General features: G+C 39.9%; 1 protein-coding gene across 2 annotated transcripts in view; it reads right to left on the bottom strand.

Moving 5' to 3' along the window:
- The window catches only part of pkd1a (polycystic kidney disease 1a), a 112,297-nt gene extending 89,904 nt beyond the window's left edge, over nt 1–22,393 (bottom strand). For both annotated transcript variants that reach the window (XM_057842898.1, XM_057842897.1), the window contains exon 1: nt 21,847–22,393. In XM_057842898.1, coding sequence (XP_057698881.1) covers nt 21,847–22,121 — 275 coding nt within the window. In that variant the 5' untranslated portion in view covers nt 22,122–22,393. The remainder of the gene's footprint in view (nt 1–21,846) is intronic.
- Between the last annotated feature and the right edge of the window lie 1,100 nt (nt 22,394–23,493).

The raw sequence follows: 23,493 nt of genomic DNA, 5'->3' as shown, positions 1-23,493 counted from the left end.
AGCAGTGAATTGGTCTTTTTTTTATTCTAGTCACATCTGAGATGCAATTGTTGGCTGTTTTCAACAATACACATAAAAAATAAAGACATTGATTGACTGAAAATGATAAAATGTCTTGTTTTCTCATGTATATCTATAATTGCTCTTCACCTAAAAATATATTTGTTTTATCCGATTACTCGATTAATCGATAGAATTTTCAGTCGATTACTAAAATATTCGATAGCTGCAGCCCTAAACGTAACGTTAGCTCTGTAGAGGGCTAGTTTTCTATTAATTATGACTACTGTCGATGCGTTGCTAACGTGTGTTACATGCAGGCTTTAATTAATCTGTAAACACAGTGCTGTAGTGATAAGAGTGTAAAATAAAAACTAAATAAAGCTAACTGGCAATTTTAGCTTGGTAGACATTGATGGATAAGACACCAAGTAGCACTGGTGCCTAAGATGCCTAGATCTTAAGTTTTTCTAGTAAAAGCAGTGAATTTGCCTGAAGGGAAAATAAATTTAAAAAAAAAAAAAAAAAAAATTTTTTTTTTTTTTTTTTAATAGTCAAATCTGAAATCCAATTGTTGGCTGTTTTCAATAATGTATATCGAAAATAAAGACATTGATTGTCTAAAAATGGTTCAATACTCGGTGAAATGTCTTGTTTTCTCATGTACAGTGAATAAAAAAGTGAGTACACCCCTCGCATTTCTGCAGATATTTAAGTATATCTTTTAATGGGACAACACTGACAAAATGACACTTTGACACAATGAAAAGTAGTCTGTGTGCAGCTTATATCATAGAGTTAATTTATTTTCCCCTCAAAATAACTCAAAATATAGCATGTATATTTCTAATTGCTCTTTACCTAAAAAAAAAAAAGATTTATCCGATTATTCGATTAATCGATGGAATTTTCAGTGGAATATTTGATTACTAAAATATTATATAGCTGCAGCTCTACTTTACCTTACTTCTCAGTTTCATAAAGGATGAATAGGATGCAGCGAAATGAAAATTCCGATCCCCGAAAAAACGATTATTAGAAAACTGAGGCTGAAAACCGAAAGATGAAAACTCAAATTCAGACCTCATTCAGTTTCTTTTATTGGTATGCCTGTCATTCACACACCATCTCCCAGGAATGTGGTTTTGTCACCTGCATGGGGAAGAACTATAAGCCAGCTGAATGAAGACATTTGGAATATAACTTCTTAATGTTTAATTCAACAGCCTGGTTGGGTCACAAACACTTTCTGTTCCTCTCCAGAACATTCTGTCCATTTTTCCAGCTGCTGCTGCATGCGCTGTCTGGTATCCAGCTGGAACACATAGGGCAGCTGTGCGCAGCGGTTTAACACACTCACTCAAATAAAGGCTCACACGCGCGTATGCACATACACAGGCATGCACACACAATGACCATGTCGTCGACACGTGCAGGAAGAATGAAAAAAAAAACACTGCACTGCTGTCATGTGTTCATTGGACACTTTTTCCTGCTAAATGAAGCTGTGTCCGGTTCTCCAAATATATTGCACATCAAATTATGCTTAAAGTGACCTCTAGTTGCCTCCAAATATTACATTAACCTCTAAGGCTGCAACAACTAATCGATTAATACATTTGTTGCCAAATAATTTGATAATCAACTTTTACGGGTAGCAATGAGCAGTCCCGTTTGGGTCCTTGTTTGTGTGTAATGTAAAGATGAGGGTGCATGCTAGTGATTAGAGCAAGAGAGAGAGCGTGATCACTGCTGCAACTGTTTCTGTTGGGTTGCTGAATCAATAATATCACAAAGTGTCGAGAGTAGGGCTGCAACATTTCACCCAATATTGAACCATTTTCAGTCAATCAATGTCTTTATTTTCGATGTACATTGTTGAAAACAGCCAACAATTGCATCTCAGATGTGACTAGAATAAAAAAAAGACTAATTCACTGCTTTCACTCAAAAAACTTCTAAATCTTATTTGTCCACCCCTGGCTTAGTCTCCTTTCAACACAAACTCAAACTGTAAATTGTCATAAAAGAGAGTGTGCTTTGAAATTGAAAATTGGATTGTATTTATGAACAACTGTTTGATATAGAAAACTGTTTCATTGCTGTCTGCCTCCTCCTTAGGGCCCAAATACACCAGATGCATGATCGTTGTGGTTCCGGTCCGACTCCAGTAAAAAATAGCGCCGGAGCCAATCCGTTCCAATTATATCCTATTGTTCAACGTATACTGGCCGCGTCAGTGCTCCGGATTGACTGCGGACCATCTCCAGCGTGCCGCAGCCCGCCAGATGGAATAGGCTATTTTCTATTTTTGCCGGACACGCATCCGACAAAATGGGCGGAGCTGGGCCTGGACGTAACAGCCCAGTTGCTTATTCATGATTTAAACACCAGCGAACATAGACGAAGAATGTTTCATCATGGAGGTGGAAAGTCACAAAGTGATATACGATGCAGCAGATCGTTATTATAAGGATAGCATTAAAAGCGAAGCTGCAAGGTGTCCTATCATGTGTGTTTTTCTGGCAATGATATCAAACACACGACGTGCTGACAACTTTGAGCGTAAAAAAAAAAAAAAGCAGCGTATCTGGAAGTGGTTCCACTGCAGAAATTCTCGTGCCCGGCGCACACACAATGTCTGTTTGTATACAGAGTCGAGGGGGAAAAGTACGAAAGACAATAGAGACACCCACAAGTTTCGACCTGGTGGTCTATTCAAGACGTTTCTCTTTCTTTCCTACATTTTACTTGACTTTTCATAGGAAAACCAACAGTTTGCGCTGGGCACAGGAATCTGCAGTGTTGAGACACCAATTCCAAGTACGCTGTTTTTTAGTTCGTGTAGTATATAATTCGCTATCCATTTTATAAATATTACAGATTATTTAACAGTTGTTTATAACATCTCTATGAGATGTTATGTGCCATAAATTTTAAATGTGCACAAAGATATAAACCCACCGACACAACCAAGGGCATAATCGGGCCCCTTCCCCCACACACACGGAGCCCTGATCTCAACATGATGCAGTCAATTTGGAATTAAGAGACATACATAACTAAAATATCAATATGCAAAGAAAAAAATGTACTCTCTCTCAGCTTCTCTGATGAGTATAGACTCCGTGTGTTTTTCGTTGTTTTAAATGGCACATTATAGCGCGCGATCACGCGAGCGCTCAAGAGAGAACGGAGTTGGCAGACTGCAGCCGAGCTCAGCCGGTATGATTTGCCTGTTTTTGACGTACTGCGTGGAACGCAGTCAACACTGAGCCGGACCGGAACCGGAACGATTATGCATCTGGTGTATTTGGGCTCTTATACTATTTTGTTGTTTACCGGTAGTTTGTTTACATAAAAGAAATGAGTGATTGACACAATTTATAGCAGCGCTTTGCCCACAAGAATAACTATGTCAATCAGCAGCACTGTTTCCGTTGTTTGGCAACATTTTGGGTGAACTGAGATGATATCCCCACTCGAACGTATTATACAAAGACTGTCTATACGGATATGTTCAACAAAATCCGCCATTATATTGCTGCTGATTAGGCAGCAACAAATTACCCCGCTTTGACAACAGACAGGTTAAGACCGTGGGTCAAAGAGGGATAACTCACGGTTACATGATGAACAATGAGTGGCAAATTAAGAGCGCTGGACTTCAAACTCATCCTGTTTATGAAATTCGATTGTCAAATGCTGGTGTGCAGTAATGAGCAGACGTGACTTCTGTGGCGTTTGTTAACTTTTTTTAATGCCCGACAACACTCGTGCGCACACACTAGATATAATCAAATAGCAACCTAGATGCGCTACGTTAGATCCCATGCCATTGGCTGCGTGAGCCCAGAGTGATCATGGGACGAGTAGTCCATATACTACATCGATGAATTAAAAACCGCCATGACTGAATGGAAGTTAAGCAGGCCAAATCAATCCATACCAGTGACAAAAGATAATGCTGGAAATATTGTTAATTCAGTACGTAACACAGATGGACTCAAACCACAAATAGGATGTTTTTCTCATGTGGTAAACATACCTGCTAAGAGAGTAGGCCTGCAGCTATCGAATATTTTAGTAATCGAGTAATCGACTGAAAATCCTATCGATTAATCGAGTAATCGGATAAAACATATATTTTTTATGTAAAGAGCAATTATAAATATACATGAGAAAAGAAGACATTTCATCTAATATTGAACCATTTTCAGTCAATCAATGTCTTTATTTTCGATGTACATTGTTGAAAACAGCCAACAATTGCCTCTCAGATGTGACTAGAATAAAAAAAAGACCAATTCACTGCTTTCACTCCAAAAACCTTTAGCTCTTATAATATATATACACATTTTTCTTACCTAAAAATGCCATTACGCTTGATAACACACATCACTTAAAAGTTAAGTGTTTTTCCCACGTGTTTCAATTGAATTTCCATTTGTGTCAAGTCATTTTTAAATTCTAGTTAAGTTTTAAGTTAGTCTAAACTGTAAGTCCTGATAGGATTTTGAGTTTTTACAGTGTTCAAAATAAATATTGTAACATATCAGGTTATAATATGGCGGTGATATTTGCATGCGTTCCTGAATGCACCACGTGACGTGCGGGGGTGAGGGAGGTGCGGGAGATCGAGAGACGTGCCTTCCTGTTGTTGCTGTCGTTCCACAAGTTCGCAAAAAAGAAATAATTGCAACCTAACGAAGCGGGTGACTCTTTGTCAACGTTTAGTATGATACCTGCTGTATTGAAGCACATTAGGGACCAGTGCTACTTGGTGTTTTATCCAGCAATGACTACTGAGCTAAAATTGACAGTTAGCTTTATCATATTTTCATTTTACACCCTCGTCACTCTACAGCGCTATGTTTTCACAGATTAAATAAAGCCTGTATGTAAGACACGTTAGCCATGCATCGACAGTGGTCTTAATAGAAACCTAGCCCTCCGCATGGCTAACATTACGTGAGTGAGTGACAGTAACTTAATCTTATTTATTAGCGCTGAGAATTGTACTGCTTTAAGATGGCGGCTGTTTACTTACACCGCTGACTCTGTCATTTCGGATCTAGTTCAACATACATGTGATATCTATGAGACGCATCAGATGCTACCTGCTACCACCGTAACATCATGCGGGCTAGTTTTTAGAAACGTCGGCATAGTTTGGAGCGGCTGTCGGCTGCAGAAAGGTTTTTTATATTTTTTTATTGCTTCTTCCTCTACGCACGTGACATCAGCGCGTTGTCCCGCATTAAAAGTAGTCCGGGCAAAACATGATGCTTAGAGCTGGCAAAATTAAACGATTCCTCGAGGTGAATAAAATTACTCGGATCAGTTTTTAAACGCGAGTTACTCGAGTTCATCGAGTATTCGTTTCAGCTCTATCGGAGAGTAATAGCTATCAGCAGTGTGCCCCACAGCAATTTTATACAAAATTTCTTCAGATCAGTAAGAAGTAAGCACATAAATATTATGCACTATAATCAGGGGTGCACATAAGTGGTCCGCATGCGCGCATGCGTACTGGACGTAGACAAACGCGCTGGCCCTCAACGGCTTCCATGCGCTTTTGCGTACCGATGGCTGACCACTGTAATCGCGGCGGACACGAGAAAAGCACTTCTCAAAATGTCAAAGAGGTCGGCCCCACTGAGCAATTATTTCCGTGTTCCCCAACCCTATTCAAAAGACAGACAGATGACAGAGACGTCACCGGAGCTACCGAAAAAAAAAAGGACTTTTGCTGAAAAGTGGCTGCAGGAGGTACCATGGCTAGAAGCAAATGATGCTCGCACGGAAATGTAGTCCAAAATTTGCCGTGAGAATCCCAATGTCGCTGATAAGAGCAGCGCATTTTATGCAGGGTCAAAGAATTTCAGCCATCCAAACTTTGAAAAGCACGAAAAAAACAGAGCATGTGGCAATTAAGCAAACTATCGATGTCAGGACCCCTCTCGCCCTATGGACAAGTGGCGGAATAAAGTTAAGAACAGCGCCATGCACTGACAAGCGTGTTTTTGCTCGCATATCACAAAGCTAAACATGCACGTTCAATGAGCTCTTATGAGGAGGACATCCCACTTTTACAAAGGCTTGGAGTTAATGTGGGAGCCGCATAATGCCCTTTATTTTGAATTAGTGCTTTAAGTTTATTTCTTTACATTTCACTTCAAAGTAATGGCAATTTTGTTGTGCCAGTTGATAATCAAGCATTAATTGTTAATATAATTAATTAAAGGTAATCGGCTCTAAGTAAAGCTTGTTATAATTTTATCGCATCAGGCGGGTCGGCTCTCAAGCTCAATGAGGACCAAGTCACATCTCCAGGTCCTCCTCTGAGAACCTGGGCAAAAAAATATGTGCACCCCTGACTATAATGCATGTTTATATGATGGCATTGTTATTTTTGCTTTTTAGCAAAATAAACTAAAAAAATATATAAATAAATAAATTAAAAAAAACACTTGTATTTTTTTTTTTTGTCATTAAATGTATCGAATCACAAATCTTGTCCCTCGTATCGAAAATCGTATCGAACAGTTACTTAACTGTATCGTTGCATCCCTACTGCACATACCTGCATTTCAAAGCCAGTTACAGTATGTCACAGAACTGCTCGAAGACCTGTCCCAATCCATTTACACTCGGAGGATGCTCCTCTCACACACATTCATATGGGTTCCTCCTCCTAGGCCAATTTGAGCACAGTTTGGAGGATGCAGCGCAATATCCCAGAATGCTTGTTGTGCTGCTGCCACGGTTGGAAGTAATTATCTCACATTGCGGCATCTACTGGTGACATGTCAAATTTTTCATAAATATTTTTATTGTAGTGTACACCGTATGTTAAACCAAACCCCTAAAATTGGACTATTAAAGCTTAGTAATGGTCAGCTTGACACTATAAAATATTTGCAGTTCAGATGTTGCTTCATAGGTTTAGATATTTTTATCATACTTTGTTTGATGTAAAAGATCATTCATTTCATTTTTACGTGATGAAACAAGGAAATACAGCGAAGGCTCGACCATACCCGCCAAATTAAGGAAATTTGCACCACCACCCCAACCAAGCTCTAGTATCCCTTACAATTTACAAGGTATCTGAAAAACAACTTAAAACAACTCAAAATCTTACTAACTAGTTAAGTGATCAGAATCTGAGGCATAAAAAGGTGTAAAATACAATGTTTTCCTGGCCAACACTGGAGACTTGACAGCTATGGGCTCGACCGTGCCATTTGGTTACCGAGGAGAAAGGAGGATCTTTCCAGAAGTAGGATCCTTCCGAAAGAAGGATCCTCGTCAACCTCGTCCAGCAGGTTCTTCCTGCGCCGTTGGAGGAGGACCCTGCTGAACGAGGTTGATCAGAACCCTTCTCCAACGGAGGAGGACACAGCCTAGAAGGGTGCTGACCCTGAATTTGGACACAGCTCGATAAATGTTCTTACATTAGATGGCAAATGTTACACTAGGCCTATGTATCCTCATGTTGCCACTCATACGACAGAATAATTCATGGCTACCTGTGAGCTTGTGTTCAGATCAAGACTTCACACTAAACTTGTGAATAAATCAGGTCAGAATCATCATTATTTCAGTAGTACTAGTAGAATTCTTTGGGATGGTGAGCCATGAGATGTTTCCGACATAAAATGGGTGCCATGCTTAAAAGGTTGGGAAACAACGACATACTGTATTTTGTATCCGTCCATATTTAACACAACACTTGCCACTTTGTAATACATTTGTCTATATAACGTCATGGATTAAAGTCACTTATGCGGACCTATGTGCAGAGGTAAGCTGGGCTGACTTTTGAGCAGCCAGTGTGGATTCAGTTCTCAGATTCAGTTGGCAACAATGTCCTTGTGAATAACCATCTGCATCACTACACTATGCGCCCAGAAATGGATGTATGGATGGATGGGAGTGAACATTGTGAGTCATTCTAACATTACACATGAAAAATCAATGCACCACGGAAAGGAGGAGAAGCGGGATGTGCAATACTATACATGTATTCGTGTTGAATTCGATGATTAAGAATATAGATAACTAATGAATGTATAGTATTATAGATCCCACTTCTCCTCCTTTCTGTGGTGCATTGATTTTTCATGTGTAATATAAGGATGACTCACAATGTTCACTCATACCACTATTCAAACATAAGAATTCTCTTGATTAATTCTCTTTCTCAAAATAATACTTTCCAAATAAGGACAGCAATCAAAAATGCATGTATTACACTTAATAATTCATGCCCTTCTGGACATAACTGTTGACGTTAAGTATTGGTGGATTTATCAACACCAACAGGCTTGATTAAAAAGATGTAGATGCAAATTTTACAAAGCAATTTCACAATGACAGAGTTGTATTACTATTAATACAGTCACTTAGAGGGATGTACAGCTGCACTGCATCATACTGATACTGTAGGTGCATACATTATTATCGATTTATTATTTTGGTTAACAACTTTCCATATTTATGACAGTAATCAAATATTGGCAGCAGTTCTATACATCACAGCCCCAGCAATAAGTATACAATGAGTGTTGTATATGGTTGATATTTTGTTCTTGTGCAATAAAAACCAGGCAATATATTGTATGATGGCCCTCTGACTTTTTCCCCTTTCAATGTCTGCACTTCACTGAGTGAGGTTGTTATTACTTTTGCCAAGGAATTAAGCGTGTGCCTGTGTGATATTATGCGTGAGTGGTACGTGTGTGCTCAAAGGTAATTGTGATAATACATTCATTTGGGGGAGGGAGGGACAGTGTGTGTCTTTATGTGTACTTATCTGATTGCCATAGCAACCTCCAAAGTGCTCTGGACAGCAGAAGATTCAACAATATAGATGACACAAGTGCTCCATTTTCATAAACCTGTATGAGGAAATACTAATGCGGGGTCTCCTGATTTTTAAGTTTTTTATGTTTGTTGATTTGGTACACCACTTTGCGCCATGCAGACTCCTTGAACATCCAGAGGAATGACAAGTTGGTGCAGATAGCCTGTCTACAGCAGAGATGCCCAATACGTCAATCGCAATGAATTGGTAGATCTCAAATGTATAGTCAGGAGCAGGTTACATGGTGACGCGCCGGGAATATGACAAATTTCATGTGTACATTTATATGTTTCCGTCTCCATTCGAACGATATCGCAATTCCGTGTGAAAACGATGTAGTATTGACACCAGGCCCTAGGGGGCAGTGCAGATTAACAAGGTGACAGCAAAAGATGCACTTCTATTACACCAACAACCTCCTCAGCCGGAAGACAACATACATGCCCACTCAACGCAATGGCATTTTTCTTTTGCTCCAGAAGGCACAAAAATGCAACCATTAAACATATTTAAATAAAAAATATTATAAAAATAGTAATTTAAAGCTGAAGTTCTGCCATGTTTGCTGTTTTTAATGTTTAGTAGCAGTGCTGCGCACACTCAAAGTGACGTGTGCGAGTCCTGATGTCATCGGCGAGAGAGCTCTCCATTTATATGGTTGCACAGCAAACCCCGCAATTGAATCCGTTTTCGTCAACGATGACGATAACGAAAATATTTCGTCAACGAAAAAATTTTCACGACGATGACATCACGATGACGTACTGAAAACATGTTTTGGGAGATAAAAACATAACGAGATGGATGCCAGTTTTCATTTGTGCTACCCCCACACCCCTGGCCCCACACACAGGCTTAAGCGTGTACCCATTCCAGGCTCCTTTGGTAAGTTTTGTTTTCTTATCTTGGCTATGCCATGTTGTTTTAGCCTATTAAGGTCTGTGCTGAGTGATCATCACACACTAAACTAGCTTGTAGCGTTAGCATTAGGCCTGCAGCTATCGATTATTTTAGTAGTCGATTAATCAATGAACTAGTTAGTTCGAATAATCGAGTAATCGGATAAGGAACATAAAAAATTAAAATACCTGACTTGAGCCTCAAACGGTATTAAAATAAATAAATAAATGAGGATAGGCCTATATGTGAAACAAAAAAACAATTGGCTAACTTACATAGAAAAATTAAATGCTATAAAATGCCAACTTTTTTTTTTTTTTTACAATGCTCTCAACAAACAGTTCAAAACACATATTCCTACAAAAAATGGCTAAATATACCTTAAACTAAAGTACGAATGCATTAGAAAACATTAGCTCAAACAAAAACTTAGCTTATGTTGGTCTTAACAGGGAGCAGCTGGATTCAGCCATGTAAAATGAGGCAGACCAGAGGGCAGTATATCCACCCAAATCAATAAAACGAAATGCAAACACTTAAAAAAAAAAAAAAAAAAAAAAAAGAATACTCGAGGCAGCCAAATTTAATTTGAATATTTTTTTTCTAATCAAATACGCGAGTTAATCGATTAATCGTTGCAGCTCTAGTTAGCATAGTGTTCGCGTTAGCCTTAGCATTTTGCGCGGTGACTCTGTGTCTTCTTAAACTTCTAGGAAAACATTCAAATACAGTTTGTGGCGCCCTGGTGAGTTTAATTGCAAATAATGTGCTGTTTTGCTGCTGAGTATGTATTATCATCATGAAGATGTTGATGTCCTTGTAGACTACAATTATGTGCTCGTCTGTCAATGTTCATTCGAAATTGTTGGAAACCTTCCGTGTGTTTATTGATTTATTCACGGACTAAAACTTTTGTTTATAGTTTATCGACGAAAACATTTTTAAAATTGTCGACTAAAACTAGATGAAATTCTTCTGAGTTTTCGTTGACTAAAACTAGATGAAGACGAACACATTTATAAATGGCTAAAATATGACTAAGACTAATAAGTATTTTTGTCAAAAAGACTAAGACTAAGAGGAAAATTAAAATGGCTGCCAAAAACAACACTGGTTTGCGTCTTCTTCTCGACCACTCCTTGATGTCTGCGATTTCTGCATCACGACCCTTGTTATATTACCATGTTTCACCCATAAAATCCCAAATGAATCAAGCTGTGGCCATTCACAGTAGTGACGAGATTTGTCGTTCACTTGAGTAAACGAATCCATTCCGGTTCGTTCAGTAAAAAGATTCGTTCAAACAAATCGTTCAACGAATCGTTCGCCCCCTCATCTCCCTCCCCGCCCAAACGAATCGTTCGGTTACTGAACGGGAAGTGACGTTGCCGAACGAATCACCAAAGACCGCTTCGCAGTATAACTGAACGGGAAGTGACATTGCTTGGTCCCTCCCTCTCTTCCACATTGACCACTCGTCGTAGTTTCAGAAATGAGTGACAGGCGGTATCATTCTGCTTTCACAGACAGCCTCGTCTCCCTCCTGCTGCTGCAAAAGCGAGGGAGAACTTCCGCGTCGTCTGTCCTAGTTCTATGGGCTCAAAGTCATGGCTCGTGCTTGCATTTCGATTTAGGACACGGTTAAACATTTTCCTTTTGTGAGGGGAGTAGGGGGCGGGGGCGCACGGACTTTCTTTAGCAGGTTCTTGGTCACACATACAATCACATATACAGCATGTTTGCTGTCACGAAAATAAAAATACATCGAAAGTTTAATTCCTGAATATGGAACGACCAACACATCATATTTACATGTCGCTCTGTTGTATTTTTGTTTTTTAGTATTAAGATGATCGTGTTGAATTTTTGCACTGGTATTAATAAATAAAATAATCCGGTCAGCTCCCCTGTCGTCCCCACATCTCAGATCGTCAAATGCTGACGAGAAATAATTGTTTGCTCTTTACGATGTCGCCTTTCTACTCTCATTAGTCTGTTAAGAAAAATGTAGACATATTGCGACATCTCCCGTGTCTGCGTGCGTTGTTTTGGGCGCTTGAGTAGTACATGATGGACGGATTGACATAATTTGTCAAACCAACCAACACCCGACACGAAAAAAAAAAAACACTCGGAAAAAAATTACATGTATATACAGTTTCATTGCAAATCAGTATTATGGTGATCATATTGTTTTTTTGCACTGGTATTAATAAAAAAAATAATCCGGTCAACTCCCCTGTCGTCCCCGCATCTCAGATCGTCAAATGCTGACGAGAAATAATTGTTAGCTCTTTACGATGTCGCCTTTCTACTCTCATTAGTCTGTTAAGAAAAATGTAGACATATTGCGACATCTCCCGTGTCTGCGTGCGTTGTTTTGGGCGCTTGAGTAGTACATGATGGACGGATTGACATAATTTGTCAAACCAACCAACACCCGACACGCTGACACGAAAAAAAAAAAAATAAAACACTCGGGAAAAAATTGACATGTATATACAGTACAGTTTCATTGCAAATCAGTATCATGGTGATCATACTAAATATTTTTTTCTGTGCACATATGAGGTAAATATCGCTGCCATGAAGCCTCCATATAGTGACAGTTCTCTGCCCGCTTCACTGCCGTCACGCGACCGCAGCTCAGCTTTTGCTTGCCTCGTAGCTACCCGTGTTTTAAATTACTGTAAATTTGATAGTACAGTATGTCGTCATAGGCAGTCACGAGTTTGTTGAGAAAAGTACTACTCTAAACAATGCTCGCTAGATTTGTGTGGTGTTTTTGTCTGTTTGAGCAGCATTTGATAGGCTCCACGTTAACAAATATGTGACAAAGTCATTTCCTTTCATTTTCTGATTCGTTCACCGCAGTCATTACTGGAAAATCAAGTTAGCAGCAAGCTAGGTCAGGAACCGGAGGACCGAGTCACTGAACGGGAAGTGACAAAACTCAGTCTTGCCCCCCTGCCTGCACGCTGGCTGCTTATTGGCCACACGTGGACGTGAGTGACAAACGCCCTGATTCTGTTTCCGCTCCCTCCCCTGCCCGCGATGAGGCTGGCGTCTGATTGGTCGTGTGCGATGTCAGAAGACGCTGCCGCTTGCTCAACGCCCTCCCACGCAGCGAACAAGCACCACCTTCATAGAACGAATCAGTGCAGATGATGATTAGTTCGGTCTCGTTCACCAAAACAATTCGTTCAAAAAGAACGAATCGTTCGCGACCGATACAACACTAATTCACAGCTGTGTCTTCACTCAGTGATCCATGCTACATGGAGTTTTTGGATTGAAATAAGGTAAGTACGCGATAATATCGGTTAAAGTCATGGCGTCTTTAATTCTGCTCTCGCGTGCTCTCACTTCTAAATAGGGCTTCGCTGTTTAAATTTCTTTTTTTTTTTTTTAAATGCCCCCCTGTTCAAAATTTTTCTTCCCCCAGAAAATTGAGATTTTAAGCTTTCCAATGATGTATCACACATGCGTATCGGACAATTTTGAAAGTTGGCCAAATTGGGGGTCTCAGAGCGGAACTTCAAGTCACCTGAATGTTTTCCGCCATATAAATATATATTACGGGTGTAACGGTACATGTACAGTGGGGAGAACAAGTATTTGATACACTGCCGATTTTGCTGGTTTTCCCACTTGCAAAGCATGTAGAGGTCTGTAATTTGTATCATAAATTCTTTTCATCTGTGAGGGACGGAAGCTTCGGCTTCTCCCGTCAGCCCTTTTCTTTTCGGGTTGAATTAACTGCAAACACATATAAATGCTGTATGTTTGTTTGGATTTGTCATGCCTGAAGGGAAAATAAAATAAATAAATAAATAAAAATAAATGAATAAATCTAATGCAAAAAACAGAAAATCACATTGTATGATTTTTAAATAATAAATTTGCATTTAATTGCATGAAATAAGTATTTGATACATCACAAAAATCGAACTTAATATTTGGTACAGAAACCTTTGTTTGCTATTACAGATACCAAACGTTTCCTGTAGTCCTTGACAAGGTTTGCACACACTGCAGCAGGGATTTTGGCCCACTCCTCCATGCAGATCTTCTCCAGAGCCTTCAGGTTTCGGGGCTGCTGCCGGGCAACACGGACTTTCAGCTTCCTCCATAGATTTTCTATCGGGTTCAGATCTGGTGATTGGCTAGGCCACTCCAGGACCTTAAGATGCTTCTTACGGAGCCACTCTTTAGTTGCCTTGGCTGTGTGCTTTGAGTCGTTGTCATGCTGGAAGACCCAGCCACGACCCATCTTCAGGGCTCTCACTGAAGGAAGGAGGTTGTCAGCCAAGATCTGGCGATACATAGCCCCATCCATCCTCCCCTCAATACGTCCTGTACCCTTGGCAGAGAAGCAGCCCCAAAAAAAGATGTTTCCTCCTCCATGTTTCACGGTTGGGATGGTGTTCTTGGGGTTGTACTCATCCTTCTTTTTCAACCAAACACGACGAGCCGAGTTTAGACCAAAAACTTCAATTTTGGTCTCATCCAACCACATGACCTTCTCCCATTGCTCCTCTGGATCATCCAGATGGTCAGTGGCCAACTTCAGACGTGTCTGGACATGCACTGGCTTCAGCAGCGGGACCTTGTAGGATTTTAATCCATGACGGCGTAATGTGTTTCCGGTGGTTTTCTTCGAGACTGTGGTTCCAGCTCTCTTCAGGTCATTGACCAGGTCCTGCCGTGTAGTTCTGGCCTGATCCCTCACCTTCCTCATGATCAGTGATGCCATACGAGGTGAGATCTTGCATGGAGCCCCAGAACGAGGCAGATTGACCATCAACTTGAACTTCTTCCATTTTCTAATAATCGCTCCAACAGTTGTTACCTTCTCACCAAGCTGCTTGCTTATTTTCCTGTAGCCCATCCCAGCCTTGTGCAGGTCTATTATTTTATCCCTGATGTCCTTACACAGCTATTTGGTCTTGGCCATTATGGAGAGGTTGGAGTTTGTTAGTTTGAGCATGTGAACAGGTGTCTTTTTTACAAGTGACAAGTTCAAACAGGTGCAGTTACTTCCGGTAATGAGTGGAGAACAGGAAGGGTTCTTAAAAAAGAACTAAGAGACGAAATATTTACTAGCTGGTAATGTATCAAATACTTATTTCATGCAGTTAAATACAAATTAATTATTTAAAAATTATACGTGGTTTTCTTCATTTTTGTATTAGATTCCGTCCCGCACAATTGAAGAGAACTTATGATACAAATTACAGACCTCTACATGGCTTGCAAGTGGGAAAATCAGCAAAATCGGCAGTGTATCAAATACTTGTTCTCCCCACTGTCATTGTATTGAACCATTTCGGTACGTGGTGCTCGGTTCGGAACGGAGGCGTACCGAACGAGTTCCTGACGTAACGTAACCCTTACTTTTTGAGGCTGTGAATCGATCGGGTTACAGTGTCTTTGAGTAGATTGTATTTACTCCGTCTTCTCTACTATAATGAGGACCAACACGGTAGGACAGTATAACCCAGAAACGTAAACGGCGCGACAACGTGGCCGCCGCGACAACGCAGTGAAACGCGGGCATTAACGTCAATCAGCCAGTGCACACCAGTCGCAGTGCGGCCGTATGTTAGACGCGTCCCAGAAACAACTCAACATGAAGCACGCGAAAACAACGGCAGAGTTTAGTATTTGACGCGAGATGCGACCCGCCTGCGTCAATACTCCCACCGGTAGCTAGGACCGGAAGTCAGTCGTGTAAAAATACGGTGGATCCGGTCGATTTTCAAACTAATATGCAATCGTAACCTACTTTTTGAGTCCATCAGATCTCTTGAGTGGTAGATCGGAGCACAGTTGACTTGTCTTTGTTGATTTACTGCTGTCTTCTCTGCTATAATAGTAACCAACACAGCCCCGTGTTCAATACAAAACCCTCCTACCACAACAAAACATGTAGGAACTAATATTCATATAGGAACTAAAGTTATACAACATAAAATATACAATATAAATGAATACTACATCACATTTGTAAAATATAAACACATAATAAAATAAATAATAGCCCATTAAAATAAAATAAATTGAAATGAGCCAAAACACCTGTAATTAAATAATAAGAATAATACACAGATCCTGCTTACACAATTAAATTTATTAATTTCTGTGTGGCGCTTCAACTTGAGAAACTCCAACTATAAAGCTTTTGAAAACCGTTCATAAGACAAAAAAAATGGTTCATTGAGACATTTCATTTGTAAAATACATGTTAAAATCTTTGTCATTGGGATTGCTTTTCTCTTTAGCACAGGACTTCTTTTTTCTTCTTTCTTTCAGAAAGAAAGCTGACCAATACGCGGGGTTTGAAAGGCAAATTGTTGTTGGACTATCTTTAAATACCCGCTACTTTTTGAGCAGAATTCTAGCTTTGTATAGGCTACTGTTCCTATTGTTGAAGGGTGTGGTAATAAACAACTAGCACATTTATATTTTGCATTTTGTTTTCTTACTGTACCGAAAATGAACCGATCCGTGACCTCAAATCCAAGGTACGTACCGAACCGAGATTTTTGTGTACCGTTACACCCCTAATATCTCTCTCTCTCTCTCTCTCTCTCTCTCTCTCTCTCTCTCTCTCTCTCTCTCTCTCTCTCTCTCTCTCTCTCTCTCTCTCTCTATATATATATATATATATATATATATATATATATATATATATATATATATATATATATATATATATATATAATATAGACAGTGTATCACAAAAGTGAGTATACCCCTCGCATTTCTGCAGATATTTAAGTATATTTTTTCATGGGACAAAACTGACAAAATGACACTTTGACACAATGAAAAGTAGTCTGTGTGCAGCATATATAATAGAGTTAATTTATTTTCCCCTCAAAATAACTCAAAATATAGCCATTCATATCCAAACACTCAGGGTCAGCCTGTTAGTGCTCAGACCATACGCCGTACTGTACATCGAATTGGTGTAGACGGCTGTCACCCCAGGAGGAAGCCTCTTCTGAAGACAGTACACATGAAAGCCCGCAAACAGTTTGCTGAAGACATGTCAACAAAGCATGTGGATTACTGGAACCATGTCCTATGGTCTGATGAGATGAAAATTAATTTGTTTGGTTCCGATGGTCTCAAGCATGTGTGGAGTCAACCAGGTGAGGGGTACAAAGATAAGTGTGTCATGCCTACAGTCAAGCATGGTGGTGGGAATGCCCCCCCCACCTCTTCAATCTCTGCAGCAATGCTGACAGCACTCCTGTAATGAGTCACATGACTTTTTGGAGGGAAAATGTAGTATGTATTTCCCATGCGGTGTACTCACTTTTGTTGCCAGGGGTTTAGATATCAATGGCGATATTTTGAGTTATTTGGAGGGGAAAATAAATTAACTCTATTAACTCTATTATATAAGCTACACACTACTTTTCATTGTGTCAAAGTGTCATTTTGTTAGTGTTGTCCCATGAAAAGATATACTTAAATATCTGCAGAAATGCGAGGGGTGTACTCACTTTTGTGATACACTGTATAGTGTATATACCGGTATTTATTGTACAATATATACAATACATACAATACATACTGGACTGTCTCAGAAAATTAGAATACACAATATTCTAATTTTTTGAGACAGTCCTGTGTATATATACAGGACTGTCTCAGGAAATTAGAATACACAATATTCTAATTTCCTGACTCAGGAAATTAGAATATTGTGTATTTCCTGACTCAGGAAATTAGAATATTGTGTATTCTAATTTCCTGAGACAGTCCTGTATATATACACAGGACTGTCTCAAAAAATTAGAATATTGTGTATTCTAATTTTCTGAGACAGTCCAGTATATACAATATTGTATATATTTTTATACATATACACATATATGTAGGCCTGAACGATATATCGTTTGAACATCTTCGTGTAGTGCAGATGTGCAATACTCACATTGCAAGGACTTGCAATATATATATATATTTTTTTTAACACGCATACTCGTTTTTCTGCTACATTATGACGTACAGCATCACAAATTCACTCACACTCACTCACGCTGCCTAGAACAGCCTCTCACTTACACAATGAATAAGTTGTCTTTGATTGTAGAGGTACTATGGACGGATCAAAACTACAAACCTGTAAATCTTCGTTAACTTTAAGTACCAAACGCAAGCTGCACTGGTGACAAAAAAAAATACGGTTTGGTTGCACAGCTTAGCAGAAGGGAGGTGTGAGAGGTTGAATGAACTCACTCAATTAAGCATTTAATAAAGACAAGCATTTTTCTAAGTTATTCTTGTTCAAAAATAATTTGTGCCGCAGTGGTTAGCACGTCCACCTCAAAGTTGTGGGATCATAGGTTCAATCCAGGCTCTGGCCTTCCTGTGTGGAGTTTGCATGTTCTTCCTGTGCCTGCGTGGGTTTTCTCGGGGTTCTTGCTGATTGAACACTCCAAATTGCCCGTGTGTGTGAGTGTTTGCGTGAATGGTTGTGTGTCTATATGTGCCCTGCGACTGGCTAGCAACCAGTTCAGGATGTACCCTGCCTTCTGCCTGAAGTTAGCTGTGATAGGCTCCAGCACCTCCGCAGCCCTCGTGAGGAGTATGAATGAATAAATGAATTATATGAATGTTATAAAGAGTTATTAAAAGTATGGGGTTAAAGGTGTTTGTTTTTTTTTGTTTTTTTTATTGTGCTGGTGCACCTTAAGAAAAAAGTTCCACCAGTGCAACCAATGCAAAAAGTAAATGTGGAACCTTGGCAATATACTGTATATTGCAATGTTATTTTTTTCCAATATCATTCAGGCCTATCCCACACACAGATATTCAAGTTATCTGCTGAAAATTCTTATATCTTATATCCAGGGGTGCACATATTTTTTTGCCCAAGTTCCCAGAGGAGGACCTGGAGATGTGACTTGGTCCTCATTGAGCTTGAGAGCCGACCCGCCTGATGCGATAAAATTATGACAAGCTTTACTTAGAGTCAATTACCTTTAATTAATTATATTAACAATTAATGCTTGATTAACATCAACTGGCATAACAAAATTGCCATTACTTTGAAGTGAAATGTAAAGAAATAAACTTAAAAGCACTAATTCAAAATAAAGGGCATTATGCGGCTCCCACATTAACTCCAAGCCTTTGTAAAAGTGGGATGTCCTCTTCATAAGAGCTCATTGAACGTGCATGTTTAGCTTTGTGAAATGCGAGCAAAAACACGTTTGTCAGTGCATGGCGCTAGTCTTCATTAACTTTATTCCTCCACTTGTCCATAGAGCGAGCGGGGTCCTGTCTGACATCGATAGTTTGCTTAATTGCCACATGCTCAGTTTTTTTTCGTGCTTTTCAAAGTTTGGATGGCTGAAATTCTTTGACCCTACATAAAATGTGCTGCTCTAATCAGTGACATTGGGATTCTCACGGCAAATTTTGTACCACATTTCCGTGCAAGCATCATTTGCCTCTAGCCATGGTACCTCCTGCAGCCACTTCTCAGCAAAAGTCCTTTTATTCGGTAGCTCCGGTGACGTCTCTGTCGTCTGTCTGTCTTTTGACAGGGATGTGGGAACACGGAAATAATTACTCAGTGGGGCCTGCCTCTTTGACATTTTGAGAAATGAATTTCTCGTGTCCGCCGCAAACACAGTGGTCAGCCATCGGTACGCAAAAGCGTATGGAAGCCGTTGAGGGCCAGCGCGTTTGTCTACGTCCAGTATGCATGCGCGCATGCGGACCACTTATGTGCACCCCTGCTTATATCTTATTATATCGCAATACCCCAAAAATCGCAATGATAGTTTTTTCCATATCGTTCAGCCCTATTCTAATGTGGGTGTATATGTATAGAAATAAATGGACTCGGAGCAAATGTTGGGATCGTATTCACTGCTGGTGGAGCGACTGTTTCAACTGTATTCACCTCTGGACTTCATTTTTCATACCATTCAAAAAGTAAACTGTGACCTGACTGGTGCCCTAGGGGGGTGGAAGCAGGCTAAGCATATCTTTATGATTCACAATAACATAAAACATATTTTTGTCATTGACATGACATATAATTGCCATTGTTTCAAAATTAAATAAATGTGCTTACTTGAACAGGCATCAACACCTGCTTCAGCGCCACAGTTTTAACTCAAGTTCTTTATTTTTATTTGAAACTATGCAGTAGAAAAGCCATGCATTACCTAAATGGATAATTTTGCATTGCATGACCATGGTGTGCACGTACAACTCAATTACGAATGAACTTTAATGTTTAATATATTGCTGCCTGACTTCAAGGTGTAAGCAGGATATTAATGGTTGATGAGTCCACACAGTGTTTACAGTCAATCAATTTTATATGTGGCTTATTCTAGTGCTTGTTGAATGAAGCCTTTGTGTTTATATTGCTGAAAGTTCAAGTTAAATGAGAATAGGTGGTTCGAAAGGAAATAAATAATTGACAACATATGGCTTGCGTCTGCTCAGAACAGAATGTTCTTAATGCAGAAGCACTGGAGAGTGGCAAGCTGATCCACACCACAAAGTCTAGTTTCACTTTTCTGGTGACTAGCTAAACTTCACTCTGAAGTACCACAAGAAGACATGTATGCACACTAAAAAAATAGACTCTGGCGTCATGACCTCTAATAGAGGGCTCAGTCACTCACAAAACATTACTTGAAAAGAATGTGAATTATAATTTCATGCGGTTTCAAGCCACAATTTTCCAATCTGTTTAAACGTTGAAATTTTAACAGAACCTACAGTCCAGAGCTAGAATACATATTATACAGTATTAGAGTTACAATTTTAGAATTGATTGCAAACACTTACTGATTGTTTTTAATTCTATTAATGGCCAGGCTCCTTCTTATTTATCAGCGATTTTAACCCTCCGTAACTCTGACAGGGCTCTTCGTTCTACTGGCCAGCTTCTTTTGCAAGTTCCGAGTTCGAGACTTAAACACTGTGACAGATCTTTTGCGATTGCTGCTCCCAGGTTGTGGAATAGCCTACCCTTTGAAATCCGCACCATTACGAATCGAGGCCTTTTAAAATCCCGGTTAAAGACACACTTTTTTTTTTTAGACTTTTTTCCCCCAGACTAGGGTAGCCTGGTTTTATTTCTTAAGGGTTTTAATGTTTTTGGATTTTATCGGTTTTATTGCTGTTTTGACTTTTATCACGTTGTGTTGTTCTTTTATTTTTCTTTTTTTATTTCTGTCATAGTATAGTACTTTCCTGCCTTTTATTTATCATGAACCATGTTTGTTGTTGTTGTTGTAAAGCACTTTGAGGAGGGTTTTTGTAAACGGCTATAGCAATAAATTTGATTTGATTTAATTTAATTTGATTTGACAACATGGGCTTTATAACCATTACAAATGTTCTACATTAGAGCATATCAAACTAAAATTTCACCCAAAAAAATGTACTCGTATATTAAAATCATAAAATGGTGATTTCCATTAAATTGCCAATGGACTAATTCTGTTGTTTGAACGGCAGCAAAACGGACTAATTGTATCTTCTGTCATCATTTCATCTGTCTGTCACTATATGCGAGCAAAATTGGATGCGTTTTTGATAGTTAAATCATAATTAGTGCAACAGTTTTCCTCTTTAGTGCCATTGACGGCAACAGACGTGTAATTCAATTGAACTGGGAGGGCTGGTAGAGAATGAAAATGTTTCAGTGCCCTTGATGACTATGCCATACAAAGCCATACATATCCTTACTGACCTCACGATAATGTTGAAGTGACTGTACTATGAAAAAAAAGACGATGTTAGCCACGACGGCTATGTTACTTGCGTGGCTTCTTCGTGATGGAGCTTAACCAACCAAGTAACTACAGTGTACAGTTAATGTTACTAGTTCAGTGACAGGAGTGAAATTGTAATGTTGTGTGAAAACGATGATACAAATAATGAAATGGAATAAAAGTTCTGGATGACGCAAAAGTAATTACTGTAATACCTTGGCTCTTCCTGGAAAGGAAATAGGTTTGCTTTTGCGTGGCGTGCCGAGTGAATTCCCGCATTTAAACAAAAGTGTGGTTAATTGGACTTACAGTACAGTGGTGAACAGCGGGATATCTGCCGCTCCAGGGGCCGTATCCAGGCCGACGTTGGAGCAGTTGACCACGCAGCTCTGCTGGGGCCCCGCCGGCGAGCAGCTGCAGTTAACGGGACACGGTGTGCAGCTCCTGCCGGTGGCCGTCTGCGAGCCGAGGCTCCACGGCTCCAGACAGCACAGGGCCACCAACAGGCTGGAGAAGAAGTAGAAGCTTGGCCCGCAGACGCCATGTTTGCGCTTGGTTACAGTCGCTCCATTTCCACAAGGCATAGCTCACTCACATCTCATCGCCTCTGATGGTTGAAGTCCTCTCAGGCTGGGAAGGACCAAAGCAAACACACTTTTTGCCCTCGGATTTCATGTGAGGACAGCCCAGAGATAAAAAGGATCCGACTTTGGACGAGTAAATCAGCGCGTGTATTTCTCCAAAGTTTGCTCAAGTTTCCCCGTTCCTCTGAAAAATAACGGAGCGCCTCCACGAATTTTCCTTGAAGAGAGGGGGGGAAAGTTTTGGAACTTCCTCTCTCTTCTTCCTCCTCCTCCTCCTCTTTAAACTTCATGCACTTCCGCAAACGACCACTGAGCTACCCTAACAGTATAGTACAGTGGTACCTCTACTAATGAATGCCTCTACATCAGGGGTCGGGAACCTTTTTGGCCACGAACACCATTCCGTGTAATTCCGTGAGAGCCATACAATATGTTTAAAATTAAACTAAAAGTAAGGTGTGCATTTTGTGTAATATCAACACTTTAAAAGTACAATAAATCTCTGAATTCTTTTTAATAACATAGTTATGCTGTTGCTAATCAATGATGATTATTTCTTACAATTAAAGTGCGCACAACAGGATAAAAAAAGTCTTAAATAGCATTATTATATGAATAAAAATCATATTTTGAGACGATTTGACTATATACAACAATTTGGCAAAGCAAAAATGACGAGAAATTAGATTTTTAATCCGCCGTTTAGCCACGCCTACTATTATAGGGCTCTAGCACCCCCAACAGGTGGATGACGTCGGCAGGGTAATGTTTTCATCTGATTTACGATTCAGCCCATTGAGGGGAAATTATTCAGAACGTGGAAAATGCGACAAAGAGAGCCGCAAAATGTCATTGTTTCAGTCTCTATACTTCAATATTTTTACAGAATATTCTTTTTATCGAAGTATTTTCCCCAATTGCGAAATAAATGGTATGGTCATGACAAATAACTGTCGACTACACCTTTACTGTCGCACCTCCCAAACGATATTTTATGCCACCGTAGTTAGTCAGGCTTTTGTCATTTCCGTGGCCCGGCTTCGGAGAATGTAAACAAACCAAGAGGCGTGACAGCTAGCCGACATGCTAACCCGAACCGAGTGACGTCTCAAAGTCTTATTTTCGCGTTTCGAATAAAATAATCACACAAAACTAGCTTGGATTATATCATATGGTGGCGGGGTTGTCGATTGGGTTCGCTGATCAGCAAACCGCCCGGCGCCGAGCAAGTTACGGCTCGTTGCCCTGCTACGGACCGGAGAGCTCGCTGGGGAAGCACCTGGAGAGTACCGCCGGACAAACCGACCGACGTCGGAGGAGAGCGAAGCTGCCACATGGTCAACACGAATATGGCGTAAGATAATGCTTTACT

The sequence above is a fragment of the Corythoichthys intestinalis genome, chromosome 8 (genome assembly GCF_030265065.1).
Source record: "Corythoichthys intestinalis isolate RoL2023-P3 chromosome 8, ASM3026506v1, whole genome shotgun sequence".
Taxonomy (NCBI): Eukaryota; Metazoa; Chordata; class Actinopteri; order Syngnathiformes; family Syngnathidae; genus Corythoichthys; species Corythoichthys intestinalis.
This window is presented reverse-complemented; position numbering and strand designations above follow the sequence as displayed.